We start from the raw sequence: 22,313 nt of genomic DNA on the forward strand, positions 1-22,313 counted from the left end.
TGATTTTTGCTTTTATATATATTTATTTTTTTATTTTTTTTTTTTTTTTTTTTTTTTTTTTTTTTTTTTTTTCATTTTTCTACTTTCAATATTAAATCAAAAAATGAATGAACGAATGATACACGGATTCTGAAATTCACTCCAGTTTGATTCTTTCATCTATTTTTAGACACATGGGATGATTTTCTGTGTTTATGAGTCTCAGCCAGGTGTGTGTTTTGCCTCTGAGGAGAGCAGTGAGATTTATCTGAAGCCGTTTACCCCGCGGTGAAAACCAGCATCCGTCTTCCTTCATCGGAGCCCAATTCTTTGTTCTACAGCATCGGATCTGTCCTGAGGATGAGATTAGACCACAAACACCTCCCCGGAGAGACGCCTCCCATGCGCCAGCATGAGAAAAGCGCTGTTTTAGCTTTCTCAGGATTTTCCTGGAGGGTTTTTGATGAAGCAGAGGCAGAGCAGAGATCGCTTTCGTCCAAAAGCAGCTTTGTCAAATATCAGGATAAGTGCATTAAATTAACGCTCTTCCTGTTTATCCCGTTTTAATGAGTCCGACTCAGCGTTTACATAACGCCCCGTCTGCTAACATCTGCTCCGTTTCTGGAAGCAGCTCAGATGTGATATGTTTAAAATCAGAAACATCCAATTTATGTGAAAATAGCTGAAAATATTTCATTTGAATCACAGCCATGAAATATGATTTGCTATCACTAGTCTGATTGGACAAAACTGTGATCCGCCCCCAAGTGCAGGATGATGTCATCAATATTTTTGGTGCATTTCTTCAAGAGAAAAAGTACATTTTAATTGTGTATAACTTATATCTATCTATAAGGTTTAGCAGTACAATAAAGGCCACAAAACTCTAAATTTGATATCATGGGGTCTTTAAATCATGTGGTTATTGTTACTATTAAAAATCATTTTCAGTCTTTGAAGTAGTCAAAATTTATTAAAATTTAAGTACTAAATTGACCTAAAACTAAAATAAAAATTAATTAAAGCTATATAGAAATATTTAAAAAAAACTTTTTAATTTTAATTTTAGTTAAATGATACACTAAAAAAAAACATACTTTTTAATTTTAGTTAAAATATCAACTAAAAAAACTTTAAACAAAAAAAACAATAAAAATGACAAAAACACACACAATTTCTCATTTTAGTTAAAAACTTTAAACAAAAAACAATAAAAATGACAAAACTCATACTTTTTTATTTTATTTAAAAGATAAAAGATAAAGTAAAAAAACAAAAAATGCTTTTTTCTTTTAATTTTAGTTGAAAATGCAACAAATTACTAAAACTAACTAAAATTAAAATTAAATATAAAAATTCAATCCATTTAAAAAAAATTATATAAAAACTATACTAGTAGATCAATGATACTACGATAACACTGGGCGGAGGGTGAAGGGAAATACGTTTCAGAGGTTTTTGATGAAAAATAAATGTAATTTTTATTTCTTTAGGATTACATGCACTGATGAGCATTTCACAATAATTACTCAGAGGGATATAAGTAAATAAATGAAGATAAATTAAGTAGGTAAATAGAGTCAATCTGTATGTCGTGTTGAATTTAGGGACATTATCTGAATATCTTCATATCTCATTTACAAGTGAATGATCACCAGAAAAGCTCATCAACGACATTCAGATCTCAGACATCTCAACATCCGCATGTGTTCATTAATCCAGATTTGATGTCTATGATGTAGATTGATGTCACTGCTGGGTTTGGATCGACATGAGGTGAGTAATTTTCATTTTGGGGGAATTATTCCTGAAATTCAACTTCGTCTGGTCTTGCATGAGTGGGTTTTGGTTACTGGTGTCCAGTTCAGGAGTTCAGCTTGACCCGCACAGCCCTTTTATTCTAACTGAGATCTAGCTGAGTGATATTTGCATCCATTAATCATGAAGGCAGACCATCCTTCTGGAGCATCTGACGCTGGATGTCAGCGCTGTCACTCGTGTCCAGGCAGGAACGGATCCCAGCGCTAGTCAAGGGCACCTTCAATTCATCCGGGACGCTTTGTGACCCCTTCTCTCTTCTCTCTCTCGCTCTCTCTCTCTGACAGCTGTGCGGCTCAGAGATTCTGAACAGGGTGAAAGATACACAAGGAACGCAGGAATGGTGCTCACACACGAGATCGCTGGAGATTCACTTCTCTGGAACGATTCTGGACAAAACTGAGCTATTGTGGCAGATGTATGTAACTACTGATTCATTTGTGTATATTTTTAGAATTTTAGGAGAAACATCGGAGTAAAGGTTGATACTTTGTATCGCCTTTTTTCTTCTTTTAGGGACACTTTTCATCATCCAATCAGTTCCATGGATAAAATTAGGCCACGCCCACGTTTTCTCATTAAATATCCTGCTCACGTCACATTATGGATTGTAAACCATTTTATTTTGTTCCCAAATTTTGCGTTTTCTGGATTTGTGTATCTGGATTCCAATTAGAATAGTTTATTAAATTTTAATCATTAAAAAGCATGTTGATAATAATCAATGAATTCATAAAACCTTTTACTTTTTAAAATTTTAAATTACTTTTTTAACTTTTGAAATGCAACCAATGTAAACATAACAGTTCCTTTACAAGAAAACATTGCATTTATTTATTTATTTGTTTGTTTGTTTGTTTATTTAATAAACTGCTGATGGGTATTTATTTATTTATTTATTTATCTTCATTTCTTCAAGTTAAAACCAAACTTTTATTTTGGTGATTTGTATATTTGACCTTTAAGTGTTTCTCATTCGTTGTGACAACAGTTATTTCCCATGTAATTCCCTATGAAATCTGTTTTATTCCCAAAATGTTCCCAAACTCTTTTTTGTTTTATTTTTTTAATCCCAATTTTAATGGGTAAATTACATTTTAATAATCAGAAAGCATGTCTAATCAATTGCGTTCATAAAACTTTAACAGTTTAAGAAATCTTTTGAAATTAAACGAATAAGTATCAGTTTCCTTACAACATAACATTGCAGTTTTATTAAATATTTTTATTTATTTATTTATTTATTTATTTATTTATTTATTTATTTATTTATTTATTTATTTATGTCTGTCTGTCTGTCTGTCAAATAAAGTGCTTTAAATATGTTCACACTTATAAATAAGAATATAATTCTGTCTTAATTTCTTCACGTTAAACCAAACTTTTATTTTGGCAATTTGTAGTGAAGACCGTTTTCCAGCTAAAATGCCTATAATCCATAATAATGTGAAAAGTCACCTTGTCTGAATCAGGAGAGAAATTTGCACAGATCAAGCACAGTTTACAAGCTGTTTACAAACAGATCAAAACAGCTTTAAACAAATATGTGGGTGGATTTTGATGTGAGAGACAACAGGAGATTAACATTTTCAATGGAGGAAGCATTATTATGAATTATGGACTTATATTTTAGTTAAAAACGTCTTGATGGATTTGTTTCAGCTTTTGTCTTCTCAAGACATTAACTGATGGACTGGAGTGCTGTGGATTACTTGTAGATTATTGTGATGTTTTTATCAGCTGTTTGGACTCTCATTCTGACGGCACCCATTCTCTGCAGAGCATCCATTGCTGAGACACTGATGCAATGCTACATTTCTACAAACCTGATGAAGAAACAAACTCATCTACTTCTTGGATGACCCGAGGGTGAGTATTATCTTCATCAAATTTTATTTTGTGGCTATATATCAGCTTTAATCAGTTTAATATTGTTTGCCGTGAGCATCCAGTATACAAACTCAAACACCCCGCTCAGACTCATCTATGGAACTGTTTGCGGTCCAAATCTCGTCTCAGACTCGCTCCACCTGCATGAATGCCCTGCTGTCCCAATTAGAAGGGAAAGGTTCAGCCCGCGGCTCTCTGGTTTTACCCTGCTGGTCTCCATGGCCTTCCCACTGTCACTTAGAGCATATCTCACCACCACTCCGACAAGAAACACTCCATTTAATGCCTGTAATGATGCCACTATGAACTATGTGTGTGTGTGTGTGAGTGAGAGAGAGAGAGAGAGAGAGTTTGCATTGCGTAGGTGTGCACACAAATATCTGATATGAGTTACAGCAACAGTAGAGAGCCAGTGAGAGTATTTATGTATGCATGCATTACAAAGGAGAAAGGAAGAGTAAATGACAATGAGATGAAGAGGGAGAGTGTCTGCAGAGAAATAATGAGGAAAAGCCAGCTGATTAATTCACATCATCTGTCTTGCATTCACATCTGGCCCACGGGCACAATGATCTCAGTCTAATGAGCTCAGGTGAGCCCAGATGCATGAGCCACATGAAGAAATCTATGATCAGAAGATCTAGAGTCAAGAATGTGAGCTCAGATCTGAATTGAATGCGAATTGCAGTGCGACTCAAACTGAAAACACGTTCGCAACACATTTTACTTTCGTAATGTGACATATAAATGAGGAAAACATGATTTTATCCATGACGAACTGATTAGATGGTAAAAATGTTTACCATGTTTACCAAAAATCTGAAATCAGTGTAATCAAGAATGTGAATTCAGATCTGAATTGAAAATGAATTACTCTGACTCAAAGTGAAAACATGTTTACAACGCATTTGATGCATATCTGAGGGGAACTTAATTTTATCAGTGAGGAATTGATTAGATGGTGAAAAAAGCAAGGAAATCTAAAATCAGTGGATCTAGAGTCGAGAATGTGAATTCAGATCTGAATTGAGTGTGGATTGTTGTGTGACTTAAATTGAAAACATGTTCACAATGCATTTTGCTTCCATAAATGTGATGCATATCTGAGGGAAACCTGATTTTATCCATTAGGAATTCATTAGTGAAAAAGTGAGGAAATCTAAAATAAGATCTAGAGTCAAAAATGTCAATTCAGATCTAAATTGAATTGCAATCTGAATTGCTGTGCGACTCAAAGTGAAAACTTGTTTCCAACGCATTTTACTTCCATAATGGGAAACTTGATTTTATCCATGTGGAAATGATTAGATGGTTAAAATGTTAAGAAATCTAAAATCAGAGGATCTAAAGTCAAGAATGTAAATTCAAATCTGAATTAAATGTGAATTGCTGAGTAACTTGCAGTGAAAACATTTTCACAATGCATTTGAAGCATATCTGAGGGAAACCGTTTTATTCATGAGGATTTTATTCGATGGTAAAAATATTAAGAAATCTAAAATTGGAAGATCTAAAATCAAGAATTTGAATTCAAATCTGAATTTGATTGAACTTAATGTGAATTACATCTTAAAGTGAAAAAACAAGTTCGCAATGCATTTTACTTCTGTAATGTGACACATATTACAGGAGGGGGGAACTTGATTGTATCCATGAAGAATTGATTGGATGGTGAAAAGGTGGTGAAAAATAATATATAAAATATATAAGACATTATTTTAATGCCAAATTATGAAGATTGTTTTATAATGAAGTGCACTAATGAATGAATCAGTCATAATGAGACCAGAAACATGAGTTCTGAATTCATTTTGATTTTATCATGACTTTAAAGAAAGACTTGAAAGTGAAAGAGCAATTTCAGTGCAACTAGTGGCAGCAAATGGAATTGCATTCTGACTGATTTTTGCACTTTCCTTTGGTGTCACTATCAGTGTTGGGGAAAGTTACTTTTAAAAGTAATGCATTAAAATATTGCGTTACTTCCTAAAAAAGTAGCTAATTATGTTACTTAGTTACTTTTTATGGAAAGTAATGCATTACGTTACTTTTGCGATACTTTTTAAATCTGGGCAGGGCTTGCTTGTTTGTTTCTAATATAAAAAAGTTATATTTTTGACAAACGTAATAGCCCTTTAACACCAAAAGTGAAATGAATAAGCCTCAGGCTGAAGGAAAAGTAAATTCACATCTGTACAGTAGAATGCAGAAGAAGAAAGTTCAGCACACTTCAGCAATAAAAAAAAACTAAAGAAGCACAAATGTTTATCTAGAGGCATTTTTGTTTATTCGTATGGTTGAATTGGATCATCGAAGATCAAGTAACTGGCGTTACTTATTTGCAAAAGTAACTTAGATCTTTTCTTGTAAATTAAAAAGTAATGCGTTACTTTACTAGTTACTTGAAAAAAGTAATCTGATTACGTAACTCACGTTACTTGTAATGCGTTACCCCCAACACTGGTCACTATTGCTGCAGAAATTAATTTACTAAACATGCTGTTTGAGATTTTCAACAGAAAAAAGTTTTAATATATTTAAATAAATCATCAAGGCTTTAAACCAACTGCAAGGTCATTATGAGTGAATAAAAACTCGTATTGCATAACTGAAAATGTATGAATAACTCTTGATTTTATGTAAAAAATAATATTAAATAATAAGATATTATTTAATGAAAGATTATGAAAATTATTTTATAATAACATGCACCAATGAATCATTCACAATAAGACCGGGAACACTGATTAAGACTAATTAATTAATTTTTTGACTTTAAAGAAAGGTTTTAAGGTGAAAGTGTGATCTCAGTGCAACTAGTGGAAGTAAATGGAATTGCCAATTTTTGCACTTTCGATTAGTTCCACTAGTGGTGCATAAATTACACTCTTCACTAAAGAAGCTGAGTTTTTCTGCAGAAAAAAAAAGTTTCAGTATATTTAAATAAAGTGTCAAGGCTTTAAGCAAGCTGCAAGGTCATTATGAGGGAATGAAAACTCTCATTGCATAACTGCAAATTTAACCATGTAAAGCAGCTGAATGTTGCACAACAGCACAGTCACGGCGCATGGCTTTCCTTCAACTTTTATTTCCCTGAACAGCAACTGCAGTGCCAGCACATATCACACAGCAGAACTCTTTCAGCATCCCAACCTTGCGACTTGTTGCATCATAACGCGCTTCCCAAATAGGTAATTATTTGTCAACAGCAGAATTCGCTGGAGATAAACTGTGCACACCGCTTTAACACAGATCGGCAAATCGTCTGAGGACTAATCTCATTATGCGTCCCATTATTCTCCAGCGTCTGTTTCCATAAAGAGCCACGGCCCTTTGTTTCCAGAGAGCCTCTCAATTGTCAGGGGCCCCATGAGGGTCCATTCATCCCACAGAGACAAGATGCAAAACAAACAGCCAGCGTTAGACACAGTTCAGCACTTGTGCAGCTGTTTAGAGCCGTTGTGTTGTTTGCATATTTGGAGTGGCTTATGAATGTACGTGTTAAATATATCTAATATTATCCTGAAAATCTCCCAGTCAAAAATGGCTGGCCTATATAAAAATAGCTTGTAAATCTCTCATTATGCCATATTATTACCAAATATTGGATTCAATTTTCTTATAAACCTGTTTTCTTTCAATTAGCACAGGTTTTGTATATCTGAGCTCATGCACCTCAGTTTTTGAGTGAACCTTGCCAAAATGATCCACAAATAATACTTTTTCACTCAAAAACTGCAATGCATAAGTTCAGATCATCCAATCGTTTCCAAAAATAAATACAAAACCTGTGTGCTAATTGAAACAATCATTGACATTGATGGGGAAAAGTTGCTTTTAAAAGTAATGCATTTCAACATTACTCCATACAAAAGTATATATTTGCTTTACTTAGTTACTTTTTAATGTAATGCATTGCATCACTTTTGCATTACTTTTTGTCACCTCGGCTGGGTTTGCGTATTTTCTTTTACAACAAAACCCCCAAAACTTATATTTTTGGCAACTGTAAAGGCTCTTTCACACCAAAAGTGAAATGAATAATTTCCCAATTGAACTCGCATTACTTACTTGAAAAAGTAACTCCGATATTTTTGTTGTAAATTTAAAAGTAATGTGTTACTAGTTACTTGAAAAATCAAAGTAATCTGATTATGTAACTCGAGTTACTTGTAATGTATTACCCCCAACGCTGCCTACGGTCAACCAGCTCCAAAAACAAATACAAAACCTGTGCCAATTGAAAGAAAAGAAGTTGATAAGAAGACTGAATCCAAGAACATTGAATCCAATGGTTGAATCCTCAGTTTTTAAGTAAACACTGCCAAATTATCCACAAATAATGCTTTTTTTTCACTTGAAAACTGTGATGCATGAGCTCAAATAAGCCAAAAATGTACAAAAATACAAAACCTGTGCTAATTGCAACAATATAAGTTGATTATTTACAAGCTATTTTTATGTAGGCGGGTCCCCCCCCCCCACATTTTTTTGTGGGGGGGGGGATATAAGTTGATTATTTACAAGCTATTTTTATGTAGGCGGGTCCCCCCCCCCCACATTTTTGAGTGGGGGGGGGGGATCCCCAAAAAGTACACAATTATCTTCTTTTCTTTTCTTTTTTGTGGATAGTTGTTATACCCTGTATGAGCAAAGTCAGTAAGCTTCATTCCAATGCGACAGTATTAACAAGCATTTTCAGGAAAAAGAAAATCTATGAAGGTAGAATGACGTCAAAAAGATTTGCATACGCAGGATAACTCTCTGGGTGACCTGAATGACCTGAACACACGTTTAAAAATGGACAGTTGTTATGGACAATTATAGTTTTACCTTTGAAGAGGAACGCTCTCGTGTCATCGTGGAAACCTTGCACCTGTGTCACGCCGGAAAACCCTTCTGCAGGACTGAACTCTTGGAAAACGCTGATCCGAACCGCCGGATCCACTCCGAACGCAGCGACTTCAACACAATCACAACACACACCATTAAAACAAAGAAGATTTCACATCAGTAAGCACATTACAGCATTAAGGATTCACACACACACGCCTTCAGACCAATGCATTTCCAACACTTTTCCAGGCGTTTGCAATTACTGCATATAGGGATGTTTAAAAAGCATCCTTTTTCGTGACTTCCATTGACTCTTCCAGGTTTGGAATTCTAAAATTCCAGTTTTCTGTGCGCGTGGGAACCCTGTAGCCTATATGTTACATGTTTAATGTATTTAAGTCAAGTCATTTATTTATACAGCGCTTTATAGGCTACAATACATAAAAACAGTAGTGTTGTAAAATTTCAACAATTCTAAAGTGACTTCACTTTTAGCTGTACAAAAGCACTAGATGACTATTGTATGGCTATTATAGTTATTATTATTTTAATTATATCTTTTTTTTTTATGTATATTTTTTAATTATTTTAATTATCATAGCCATAATATTACACGAACCGTGATGATAGCACGGAATACACCTCTGTATCAGTGATTACTGGAGATGAATGCATGACCAGTTATTAAGAAATAACTGCACTCATATCGAGTGCCGATATCTCTGCCTACCTGCTGCCGCGCAAAATAATCCAACAAGCAACTGCAATAATCCCATGGTGGATAATACAATTAGTCCATGCTGCGATAGCTACTCCACGAAAAGGCGCGCAAATGCAATCACATAAAAGCGGGATTGCTCGTCCTCATTCACACATTCCCACCGGAGGAGAGGAGCATCACCGGAGCTTAACGGATCCTGGGAGCTACACAGGTGGTTCTGCTGGGTTATTGCGCAGCGCAGCGCATTAGACTGACTGCAGAGCGAGCGCGACGATCCGCCAGCCTGCTTCTGAGAGAGAGAGAGCGAGCGAGAGAGAGGAACGCACGGAGCTCGTAGTCCCTCTGGTGGCGCTCCGTTCAGACGCAACGCGCAAGGTGTGATTCCATTGAAAGGTTGGACACGTTTGGTGTGTGTAAACATTATGATTACATTATTACGCGTAACATTATGATTACATTATTACAATTCAAATGAAACATTGATTCCTATATTTTAATATATAGGCTTATATATTAAAATATAGCTTAGACTACTTCAAGATATTGATTCATTATTATGTAGTTGACTTTTATGTGTTTGTTTGTTTGGTTGGTTTTGTTTTTGTTTTTTGTTTTGTTTTTTTGTTTGTTTGTTTGTTTGTTTGTTTTTGTTTGTTTGTTTACGAATGAATTAAAGTCATTTTCTGAAAATGAAAGTCACAATCTTGAAATCTATTAAACTTTTCCACAGAAGTTGTCCAGGGGGAAAAAGCATACTTAATTGGTTTGTTTGTTTATTTATTTATTTATTTATGAAAGTACGTTTTCTGATTAAACCCAATCTTGAAAACTCTGTAGAAACTTTTTATTGATATTGTCCAAAAAAAAAAAGCAAAACATTTTATTTTATTTATGAATGAATTAAAGTAATTTTCTGTTCAAACAAAAATTTGAAAAACTGTAAACTTTTCCACTAATCATTTTGTGGAAAAACAAATTATGATTTAATATATAGATCCATTAATTGCATTTATTTATTTATTTATTTGTGAATGAATGAATGAAATTATTTTCTATTCAAACACAAATTAGAAAACCTTTTTTTCCTCACAGACATTGTCTAAAATATATCCAACACACTTAAAGGGATAGTTCACCCAAAAATGAAAATTGTGTCATCATTTACTCACCCTCATGTTGTTCATTATGATTACATTATTACAATTCAAATGAAACATTGATTCCTATATTTTAATATATAGGCTTATATATTAAAATATAGCTTAGACTACTTCAACATATTGATTCATTATTATGCAGTTGACTTTTATGTGTTTGTTTGTTTGTTTGGGTTTGTTTTTTCTTTGTTTGTTTTTGTTTGTTTGTTTGTTTGTTTTTTGTTTGTTTGTTTGTTTGTTTGTTTACGAATGAATGAAAGTCATTTTCTGAAAATGAAAGTCACAATCTTGAAATCTATTAAACTTTTCCACAGAAGTTGTCCAGGGGGAAAAAGCATACTTAATTGGTTTGTTTGTTTATTTATTTATTTATTTATGAAAGTACGTTTTCTGATTAAACCCAATCTTGAAAACTCTGTAGAAACTTTTTATTGATATTGTCCAAAAAAAAAAAGCAAAACATTTTATTTTATTTATGAATGAATTAAAGTAATTTTCTGTTCAAACAAAAATTTGAAAAACTGTAAACTTTTCCACTAATCATTTTGTGGAAAAACAAATTATGATTTAATATATAGATCCATTAATTGCATTTATTTATTTATTTATTTGTGAATGAATGAATGAAATTATTTTCTATTCAAACACAAATTAGAAAACCTTTTTTTCCTCACAGACATTGTCTAAAATATATCCAACACACTTAAAGGGATAGTTCACCCAAAAATGAAAATTGTGTCATCATTTACTCACCCTCATGTTGTTCCAAACCTGGAGATGAACATGAGCCTGCAGGGTAGGGTTTACTGGGCTAAATATTGTAACGGCTATTTCGTACATCTAACAGGCTACCAAGTCCTATCTACTTGCAAGGGGAAATTCAGAAATTCTCAACTGCTTGCCACACTCACATTTAATTACATATTTCAGAACAGCAACAACTGACATTAAAGGAATAGTTCACCCTAAAATGAAAAGTTTGTCATCATTTAATCACCCTCATGTCGTTTCAAACCTGTATGCGTTTCTTTCTTATGTTGAACACAAAAGAAGATATTTTGAAGAATCAAAACAGTTGTTGGTCAGAAATACGATGGAAGTCAAAGGGGACCATCAACTGTTTGATTACCAGCATTCTTTAAAATATCTTCTTTTATGTTTTATAGATTCATTATTATATAGTTGACTTGCTTGTCTTAATGCATGTCTGTGTGGTTTTAGCTTAACCCTGGAGGACAAAATTCATAAACTGTTCAGTGTTAGACAGTTTTAAACTAGTTGTTTTAAATAGTGAGCCCATGAATCCTCCCAAACAAGCTTTAACCAGCGGCAAAGGTTTCGAGTTCACTCTCGAAATAAAGGTTCCAAAAGGCAAGATGGCATAGAAGAACCGTTTTGGTTCCTCAAAGAACCTTTCAGTGAAGAGTTCTTAAAAGAACCATTTTTTCTTAGTGTGAAGAACAATCTGTGCAGTGTAAAGATTCCAGCGCTGTTAAAGATTCTTTATGGAACCACTGATACCAATAAAGAACCTTTATTTTTAAGAGTGCTCCATAAAGGTGTGGCCCAGAAATGTCTGTGGAACACAAACCCTGTTTAATCTTACTCACGTAGTCCTGAGAGCCGAGTCCCTAGTGTGCTGTTATGCTTATGTATAATTGAACAGGGTTGTTTTCTCTTTATTAAAATGCATCAGTTCTCAGATTCGCACGGTTTCATAGACTCTGAGATTCTCTGTAGAAAGTGCAGTTGTGAATGGGATGCTGGTTTGGTTATCAGGAGCTGGCGTGGCATCGTTCTGGAGACGCTGTGAATTGATTTTTCTCTCATGTGGTCAGTTTTGAATTGAACAGGGCAGAGACTCTTACAGCCATTAAAATCAGAGCCGGTCTCAAAGCGTATGCTGTGACAGCCGTACGAGACGCTTCACCTCACTGCGACTACATTACATGTGTTTGACCTTTCTGTTATACAGCTGAAACACAATCGCTGCGATCTTTATGATTACTTTAAAATTGAAAAATTGCCTCAGAGAGTAGTTTATAGTAGTATGGTGGTAGTTTTTTTATATTGCCAAAGCATTCATCCAAATAACAAGTAATAAAAATAACATAAAAACTGTGTCATAAAGCATAAGGTGCCAATAATGATGGAAAAATAAGTATAAAATAAGCATTTAACGAATTGATTTTAATTTAATTTACATTAATATTATAATAAAGACGTTCATTTTAATTTACATTAATATTATATTCAATAATTTATATTTGTATCCATATATAATGCATTATTTGTATTTTTGTATTTATAATTATAAATAATTTATTGTATACAGTATAGTTATTATTTATATTTTTATGTGTACATAATGATATATTAGTTATATTTATGCATTAATTGTTTTTTTATTTTTGTAATATTATAAACCAATTGTGTGTATATATATATATATATTGCATTTATAAATAATTAAATTTATTTTATATATTTATATAAAATATTTACATAATTGTATTTAAATTCTTTTTTAATTTTTAATTATTTAATTTAATTTAATACATGTTACTGAGTATTTTATCTTTTTTTTTCTTCAGATTGTGGCTTTTCTACAAGGCTTTCAGTTTGAAATCAGTTCACCTTTTTCACTCCGGCCTTTTTTTGACACATCTGTGACGCTGTTCTTGTACTGAAATGAGTTCGACTAGTCTCTTATTCTTAACAAGACGAGAACTCTCTTGGAAACTGACCTAGTAAATCAAGCAGTCAAGCTGTGTTTTGGCTCTGAACAGAGGAGCTTTGCTCGGCCCTGGCGACCCGTTTGGCGGCACTGAAAGGCCAGAGCGTCTTATCTGAGAGCCGGCGGCCATTATGGAGTCTGAGGCTCTCCTGCAGCAGTGAAACACTGCTCACGTTCACAGCTAATCCCAGCAGATCCCATAATAAAGGAGTAAAGGATCAACAACAGCCAAACTCCCAATAAAGCCTGACAGAGCGGATCCGTCCCGGCTCTCGAAGGCCTCTGACACCCACATGCATCTCAGCGAGAATCTAATATCACCTCCGATGTGAGACAGCTGCGAGTCACAGAGGGCCACCACATATTTGAATAGAGCTCATAACTCTTCCGCCGGAATTCATTACCCGCTTTTAATATTTTTGGTCAGCCGAGAGAGAGAGGCAGAGAGAGAGAGAGAGAGAGAGAGAGAGAGAGCGAGGCGAGAGAGGTGAGAAAGAGAGAGGAGAGAGATTTGAATAGAGCTCATAACTCTTCCGCCGGAATTCATTACCCGCTTTTAATATTTTTGGTCAGCCGAGAGAGAGAGGCAGAGAGAGAGAGAGAGAGAGAGAGAGAGAGGATGTTTCTGATGTGATTGACTGCAATTCAGAGCGAGACATGATGACAGAAAACCTGTCAACAATAACATATGATGACCCTCTCACGCTGTCCAGCATGAACACAGATTCAGAAAGAATCTCACTGATGTCTGCTTATATGGTGTTCTGTGTGCTTCCAAATGTGTTTTTGGCAGTTGCTACGTGGTTGTAAATATTTTGGGTGGTTGCTACGTTGTTGCAAATGTTTTGGGTGGTTGCTAGGGTGTTGCTATGTGGTTGCAAATAATTGGGTGGTTGCTAGGGTGTTGCTATATGGATCCAAATGTGTTTTGGGTGGTTGCTAGGCTGTTTCTATGTGGCTGCAAATGTTTTAGGTGGTTGCTCAGGTGTTGGGTTGCAAATGTTTTGGGTGGTTGCTATGTGGTTCCAAATGTGTTTTGGGTGGTTGCTAGGCTGTTGCTATGTGGTTGCAAATGTTTTGGGTGGTTGCTCAGGTGTTGCTATGTGGTTGCAAATGTTTTGGGTGGTTGCTATGTGGCTCCAAATGTGTTCTGGGTGGTTGCTAGGCTGTTGCTATGTGGTTGCAAATGTTTTAGGTGGTTGCTAGGCTGTTGCTGTGTGGTTGGAAATGTGTTTTGGGTGGTTGTTAGGGTGTATATTTGGTTGTAAATGTTTGGGACGGTTGCAGATATTTTAGGTGGATGCCAAGGTGTTGATATGTGGTTGCAAATGTGTTTTGGGTAGTTTTTAGGCAGTTGCTATGAGGTTGCAATTGTTTGGGTGGTTGCTAGGCTGTTGCTATGAGGTTCCAAATGTGTTTCAGGTGGTTGATAGGGTGTGTATGGGTTTGTACATGTTTTGGGTGGTTGCTAAGTTGTTGCTATGTGGATCCAAATGCGTGTTAGGTGGTTGATAGGCAGTTGTTATGTGGTTGCAAATGTTTTGGGTGGTTACTAGGCTGTTGCTATGTGGTCCCAAATGTTTTTCGGGTGGTTGCTAGGGTGTTGCTTTGTGGTTCCAAATGTTTGGCTGGTTGCTAACCTGTTACTAGAGTGTCATGGCTGGTTGCCAGGTGTTTTCTTCAAGCACTGAAGGACAATGCATGTTTACAGTCGGCAGCCATATCACCCTGTAGCCCAAGACTGGTTACCCACTGAAGCTAAGCAGGGCTGAGCCTGGTCAGTACCTGGATGGGAGACCTCCTGGGAAAACTAGGTAGCTGCTGGAAGAGGTGTTAGTGAGGCCAGCAGGGGGTGCTCACCCTGTGGTCTGTGTGGGTCCTAACGCCCCAGTATAGTGACGGGGACACTATACTGTCAGCAAGCACCGTCCTTCGGATGAGACGTTAAACCGAGGTCCTGACTCTCTGTGGTCATTAAAAATCCCAGGATGTCTTTCGAAAAGAGTAGAGGTGTGACCTCGGCATCCTGGTCAAATTTGCCCATTGGCCTCTGATCATCATGGCCTCCTAACAATCCCCATATCTACTGATTGGCTTCATCACTCTGTCTCCTCTCCACCAATAAGCTGGTGTGTGGTGGGCATTCTGGCACACTATGGCTGCCGTCGCATCATCCAGGTGGATGCTGCACACTGGTGGTGGATGAGGAGATACCCCCTGACAATGTAAAGCGCTTTGAGTGCCTAGAAAAGCGCTATATAAATGTAATGAATTATTATTATTATTTATAATGCATGCACTGAACCTTTAGAAGTTGACTCAGATTAATGTGACTACTAATAATTGTTACATGTGCCTTAGCAAACACCACTAATTAGCTTAATCTAAGTACAACAGAAGTCAATGGGAGGTTTGTGTGTGTGTGTGTGTGTGTGTGTGTGTGTGTTGGTTTTGTGCCCATCAGTTATTGATGTTGTGGCTGATGGGACTGAAACACAATAATACTGTCGTCCTCGCAGCACATCATTTTCTAAAGTGTCACCAGTAAAATAAAATCTTTCAAACACAATCTGAAGCCTTTTCCAGACAACAGCAGCCACTTGAGACCCTCAAGAAATAACAACAGAGAGAGACACTTAGAAAGGAGAATGAAAAAACTCCAAAAGTGCCCCAGTTTTTCCCTTATTTGTGTTATTGAAAGTGAAAAGCAACAGCTAAGCAACAAGCGTGTGTTCAGAGCCGCAGCAGACTGTGCTGGAGCAGTAAATAAAGCGAGCAGCACCTGTGTGATGATCTTTGCTCACCTGTGCAGCGCTGCGGGCCTCGACTGATGCTGTTTCTGCTGAACTGTGGGAATGAGTTTCTCAAGTACACTGGAATGTTTTCACACATTCTGAATGCAGAGATGCAGAGATGTTCATCTTGGTTTACTTTGTGTTAGAGTATCTGAATCACAGACCACCAAAAACCACAAAAGCTTGTTTCGTTGCCTAACCCTTAAAAATTCACCATGCCATTAAGTTTACTACTGTAAATTCTAGCCAAAATCTACCACAAAATCTAGATAAAAATCCTTCCTTATTATAATTAAGACTTTATAGAAAAAAGTACTAGCGTACTGTGGTACATTCTATCAGATGGTAACACTGTGGTACATTCACTGTGTTTTTTCCATGGATTTTCTAATTATTAAAAAAAATGCCATGGTATTATGATATAGTACATGTCCAAAACCATGTTTAAAACATGGTAATACTATAGTATTTCTATTAGTGAAGCATGATCAGCTGATTTTAGTAATGCCACAGCAGTGACATTGTCATTTATTGTAAAACACTGACCCCTAGTGACACAAAACTAGGATCAGACAATATTTGGCTGAGATACAACTATTTGAAAATCTGGAATCTGAGGGATTTAAAAAAATCTAAATATTGAGAAAATCATCTTTAAAGTTGTCCAAATTAAGTTCTTAGCAATGCATATTACTAATCAAACATTAAGTTTTGATATATTTACGGTAGGAAATTTACAAAATATCTTCATGGAACATGATCTTTACTTAATATCCTAATGATTTTTGGCATAAAGGAAAAATGGATAATTTTGACCCATACAATGTATTGTTGGCTATTGCTACAAATATACCTGTGCTACTTAAGACTGCTTTTTGTGCTCGTAATACCAAGTTTGAAGCATGTGTTCAAATAAGTACAAGCCAGAAAGGGAAGGAATAACATTTTTTTTAATTTAGGATCAATAATCTGAGACTAACTTAAGTAACAATAAAATGACAATAATGACACATATGTGTATATAATGTATATTTTTTCAGTCATCTGTTATTTGATACTTTCATAATCCTTTTCAAAGCAATAAGCCACGAAAAACCAATTTAAGGCTGTTCACGATGTGATCCAGTCTCAGGAGGTTTGCTTTTACTCAGTTGTGGCAACAGCAGTTTGACAAATTGATAACGTCTCTAGATTACGTATGTAACTATGGTTCCCCGAGGGAACGAGATGCTGCGTCGAGATCGCTTTGGTAACGCCTCTGCATGACCGCGTTCTGAAGCACGTGTCAAATCAGCCCAATGGAGTAGCGAGACGTCACGAGTGGGGGGACAACGCTCGTTTAATTTGCCCTTTGGGACGAGCGTCCTGTTTTTCGGCTGGCCACTCGATATTTAATTTGGCTACAGCACGAGTCACAACCTCCACGAGCTCCTCCTACGCGAGGGACTGCGGTGGCGAGTCCACAGTGTCCTCTGTCTTGACACTCATCACCTCTACCTCCTCGGAGGAAGATAGATTAAGTGCCTGGCTCTCTCTCCGGGGGGAAGAAACCGCAGCGCGGGCTAAGAGCTGACCGTGCATGCTCTGCTCCCAAACAAACAACACACGAATCGTGTGTATCCCCCGCCGCCAGATATCGTGGGCAGGGAGGAACACAGCGTTTGTAATGCCGTTCGCTCAAGCGATCTCGACGCAGCTCGAGTTCCTGAAGGGGAAATGTGTATGTTTTATCTGTGACTATTCATTTTATTTAAGTAAGCTTTCATATTAGGGTAATTTACAGATGCAATAATAACAATATGGAAGTCCATTCTGCCACGTAAGAAAAACATATTTTGGTAAATCATAATTATGACATAAAAAGTCATAATTATGACAAAATGTCAAAATTATGACAAAAAGTATCACATTTTAATTTTCAAACTCATGATTATAACTTAGGATGTCTTTTTTTTTTTTTTTTTGCTTACTGTCCTTATTATAACTTTTTATGTCATTGCTTTGTCAGACCTAATTTAGACTAATTATTACTTAGTAATATTTTTTACCTTTTGTCATAATTTTGTCTACGTATGTATATATATATATATATATATATAATAATTACTTCGAATCTCCTAATATAGACTTTTTATTTAATAATTATGACTTAGTGTCTAATAATTTAGATTTTTATTTCATAATTATTACTATCTAATATTCTTGAATTTTTATCTCATCATGATGACTTAGTGTCTCATAATTCAGACTTTCATTTCATTATTATGACCTAGTATCTCATATTTTTACTTTTTGTCATAATTTTGACTTTTTATTTCATAATCGAATAAGTATATCATAATTTTGACTTTTTATTTCATTATTACGCCTTTCTGATGTGATTGACTGCAATTCAGAGCGAGACATGATGACAGAAAACCTGTCAACAATAACATATGATGACCCTCTCAAGCTGTCCAGCATGAACACAGATTCAGAAAGAATCTCACTGATGTCTGCTTATATGGTGTTCTGTGTGCTTCCAAATGTGTTTTTGGTGGTTGCTTGGCGGTTGCTACGTGGTTGTAAATATTTTGGGTGGTTGCTACGTTGTGCTATGTTGTTGCAAATGTATTGGGTGGTTGCTAGGGTGTTGCTATGTGCTTGCAGATAATTGGGTGGTTGCTAGGGTGTTGCTATGTGGATCCAAATGTGATTTGGGTGGTTGCTAGGCTGTTGCTATGTGGTTGCAAATGTTTTAGGTGGTTACTCTGTTGTTGCTATGTGGTTGCAAATGTTTTGGGTGGTTGCTATGTGGTTCCAAATGTGTTTTTGGGTGGTTGCTAGGCGGTTGCTATGTAGTTTCAAATGTTTTAGGTGGTTGCTAGGCTGTTGCTGTGTGGTTGCAAATGTGTTTTGGGTGGTTGCTAGGGTGTATATTTGTTTGTAAATGTGTTGGATGGTTGCAAATATTGTAGGTGGTTGCTAGGGTGTTGCTATGTGGTTGCGAATGTGTTTTGGGTGGTTGTTAGGCAGTTCCTATGAGGTTGCAATTGTTTGGGTGGTTGCTAGGCTGTTGCTATGTGGTTCCAAATGTGTTTTGTGTGGTTCCTGAGGTGTTGCTATGTGGTTGCAAATGTTTTGGGTGGTTGCTAGGGTGTTGATATGTGGTTGCAAATGTGTTTTGGTTGGTTTTTAGGCAGTTGCTATGAGGTTGCAATTGTTTGGGTGGTTGCTAGGCTGTTGCTATGAGGTTCCAAATGTGTTTCCAGTGGTTGCTAGGGTGTGTATGTGGTAGTAAATGTTTTGGGTGGTTGCTAAGTTGTTGCTATGTGGATCCAAATGTGTTTTTGGGTTTTTATTTCAAAATTATGACTAAGTATCTCATATTTGTACTTTTTTGTCCTGATTTTTATTTAATGATTATGACTCTTTATGTCATAATGATTATTTTCCTAATTATGACTTAATATCTAAAACATGTTTACCTTATAATGTCATAATTTTAACTTATATCTTATAATGTCAACTTTTTATTCATGTCATAATGATTATTTACCAAAGCATGCTTTTTTTTATTATATGGCAGAAATGGACTTCCACAGATTGATATAATTTTGTCATTTTCAGTGCAATGTGATCTTGAAGATGTTGACCTGCTTTTCCACTGTCAGGAGATCAGCGTTTACAGCAGATGAGCGGCGTGTGTTCGTTTACAGGTGTGTAATGGGTAGTTTCTCGTGTTCACTGGCACCTCGAGTGGCTTCATTTGGCATCTATTTATGTGTCTGAAATGAGATGTCAAGTGTTGCTCTGTGAAAGTGTGTAAACTGTTGCTTCAATTAGAGTTTTGCACAAAGGGATGAATGTCAAAATGTTGAAGCAAAAGAAATAAATGTTCCATCTCATTTTATTTCAAAAGTAATGTTTCTCATCTAAACGTAATTCAGAATTTACAATGTACACTTTATGCAAGATTACAAATAAAAGCACATGTAATTGAGCTTATGGCAATTAGTTGTGCGTCTTATAAAGAGCTTAATGACCATACATGCAGTAGTAACGAGAATTCAAATTACCTAATTTTACACATGCATTTGCAAAGATAAAGAGCTGTAGCATTATTCACATTCATCATATTGAGGCATATTTTACAACACTTTTGCACCAGTGAAATTTCATAACTTGTTCAGTGGAAATATTTTTACCAATTTTATAGAGCTCACACTCACAAAGAGCAATTTCTAGCCAATAAAATATTTGAGAGAACAACTTGAAAATATATATTCAGTACAGAAATTTTGGTAACACTTTGCAATACTGTCCCATTAGTTAACATTAATAAATGTATTAGCTAACATTAACTAATAAAGTGCGATACATTTGTTACAATATTTTTGTCCATTTTAGTTAATAAAATACAACTGTTAATTTATTGTTAGTAATTATGATTTAGGATCTCATAATTGAGGCCTTTTGTCTCACAATTATAGCTTAGTATCTCATAATTTTGACTTTTTAATTCATAATTATGACTTAGTATCTATTGTTTTACTTTTCATGTCAATTTTTTTATCTCATAATTATGACTTTGTATCTAATAATTTTGACTTTTATTTTTTTATTATTTTATTATCAATTAGTATAAGATATAGTATTTTTGTGTTTGTCATAATTATAACTTTTTGTCATAAATTAACTTATCTTATAATTATGACTTAGTATCTCATAATTTAGACTTTTAATTCATAATTATGATTTAGGACACAGTTATTTTTGCACCTGACCTTATTGAATATGCATTTGTAGGAGTTTCCCTTTGAGACGCAAAAGTTATGGGAGGAGAGTATTAAAATGAATCATGCAACAAGATTTACTACCGTTTGCGCTCGTCAAATTACTGGCATTTGCGCCATTATTTAACGCCCCAAAAAAGCATGTCTTAAACTATTTTGCGCTTGAAATGGCTGCAATTATTGTTGCTAGGAGAGGCACTGCAGTGAACAGAGAGCGCATGGTATAGGGGAAAGGATTTTTTCCACACATATTCATTTATTTTGAATGCCAGAAGAACACATTATCCGAACATATCATTTGCCAAGACATGTTATTTTTAATTTGCTTCAGGAAATAAAAGACGACTTGGAGCCCTCAACTAGGAGTCACACAATACCAGCTCTATCAAAACTTCTAGCAAACTTTCATTTTTTGGCCTCAGGTTCTTTTCAACGTACTGTGGCTTCTTTATTTATTTATTCTTTATTTGCGACTACGCTAATTTGCGCTGCGCTTCGTAGGCTATATTGTGTTGGTCGATATGTAAATGAGATGTTGCGTCTGTAGTCTTTAATTTGCGCATTGTTAGTAAATCTGTTTCTGGTGTTGTTTTGGAATTGCGCTCTATATAATTACAGCTTGCTTGGTATCTCATAATTCAGCTTTTCATAATATAGACTTTTCATTTCATAATTATGACTTAGTATCTCATATTTTTCACTTTTGTCATCATTATGATTCAGCTTCTCATAATTTAGACTTTTAATTTCGGAATAATGATTTAGTTTCTCATAATCTAGACTTTTAATTTCATAATTATGACTTAGTATCTCATATTTTTCACTTTTGTCATAATTATGATTCAGCTTCTCATGATTTAGACTTTTAATTTCAAAATTATGATTTAGTGTCTCATAATCTAGGCTTTTGATTTCAAAATTATGATTTAGTGTCTCATAATCTAGACTTTTAATTTCATAATTATGACTTAGTATCTAATATTTTTCACTTTTGTCATAATTATGATTCAGCTTCTCATAATTTAGACTTTTAATTTAAAAATTATGATTTAGTATCTCATAATTTAGACTTTTAATTTAAAAATTATGATTTAGTGTCTCATAATCTAGACTTTGAATTTCATAATTATGACTTAGTATCTCATATTTTTACTTTTTATGTCACAGTTATAGCTTCGTATCTCATCATTTGGACTTTTAGGCCCGGTTTCACAAAAGCTTAAGCCAGGACTAGACCTTAGTTAAATTAAGATATTTAAGCAACTTTTACAAAAATGCCTTAGAAGAAAACATTACAGGTGTGCATCTTGACACAGAACAATGACACTGACATATTTTAAGATATGTCAGAGCAAGATATTCTCAGTTGAGACAGCTCAAACATGCATTTTAGTCTGGGTCTAGCTTAAGCCTTGTCTGTGAAACCGGGGGTATATTTCATAGTTATGACTTCATTTCTGATATTTCTGATTTTTTATGTCATAATTATGATGTAGTATCTCATAATGTTGAAATTAACATTAACTACGATTAAAACTACGATTTTCATTGTTAGTTCATGTTAACAAATAGAAACGTATTGTAAAGTTTTGCCAAAAGTTCAGA

The 22,313-nt window shown here is 35.0% G+C and overlaps 1 protein-coding gene across 2 annotated transcripts in view; it reads right to left on the bottom strand.

The window, feature by feature from the left end:
* Positions 1-9,523, bottom strand: part of nell2a (neural EGFL like 2a) — a 113,842-nt gene extending 104,319 nt beyond the window's left edge. For both annotated transcript variants that reach the window (XM_016494760.1, XM_016494761.1), the window contains exons 1-2: positions 9,254-9,523; positions 8,521-8,649 (exon numbers count right to left, since the gene is read on the bottom strand). In XM_016494760.1, the coding sequence (XP_016350246.1) occupies positions 8,521-8,649; positions 9,254-9,299 (175 nt within the window). In that variant the 5' untranslated portion in view covers positions 9,300-9,523. The remainder of the gene's footprint in view (positions 1-8,520; positions 8,650-9,253) is intronic.
* Positions 9,524-22,313: the final 12,790 nt, after the last annotated feature.

Source organism: Sinocyclocheilus anshuiensis, unplaced genomic scaffold (genome assembly GCF_001515605.1).
Source record: "Sinocyclocheilus anshuiensis isolate Anshui unplaced genomic scaffold, SAMN03320099.WGS_v1.1 scaffold923, whole genome shotgun sequence".
Taxonomy (NCBI): domain Eukaryota; kingdom Metazoa; phylum Chordata; class Actinopteri; order Cypriniformes; family Cyprinidae; genus Sinocyclocheilus; species Sinocyclocheilus anshuiensis.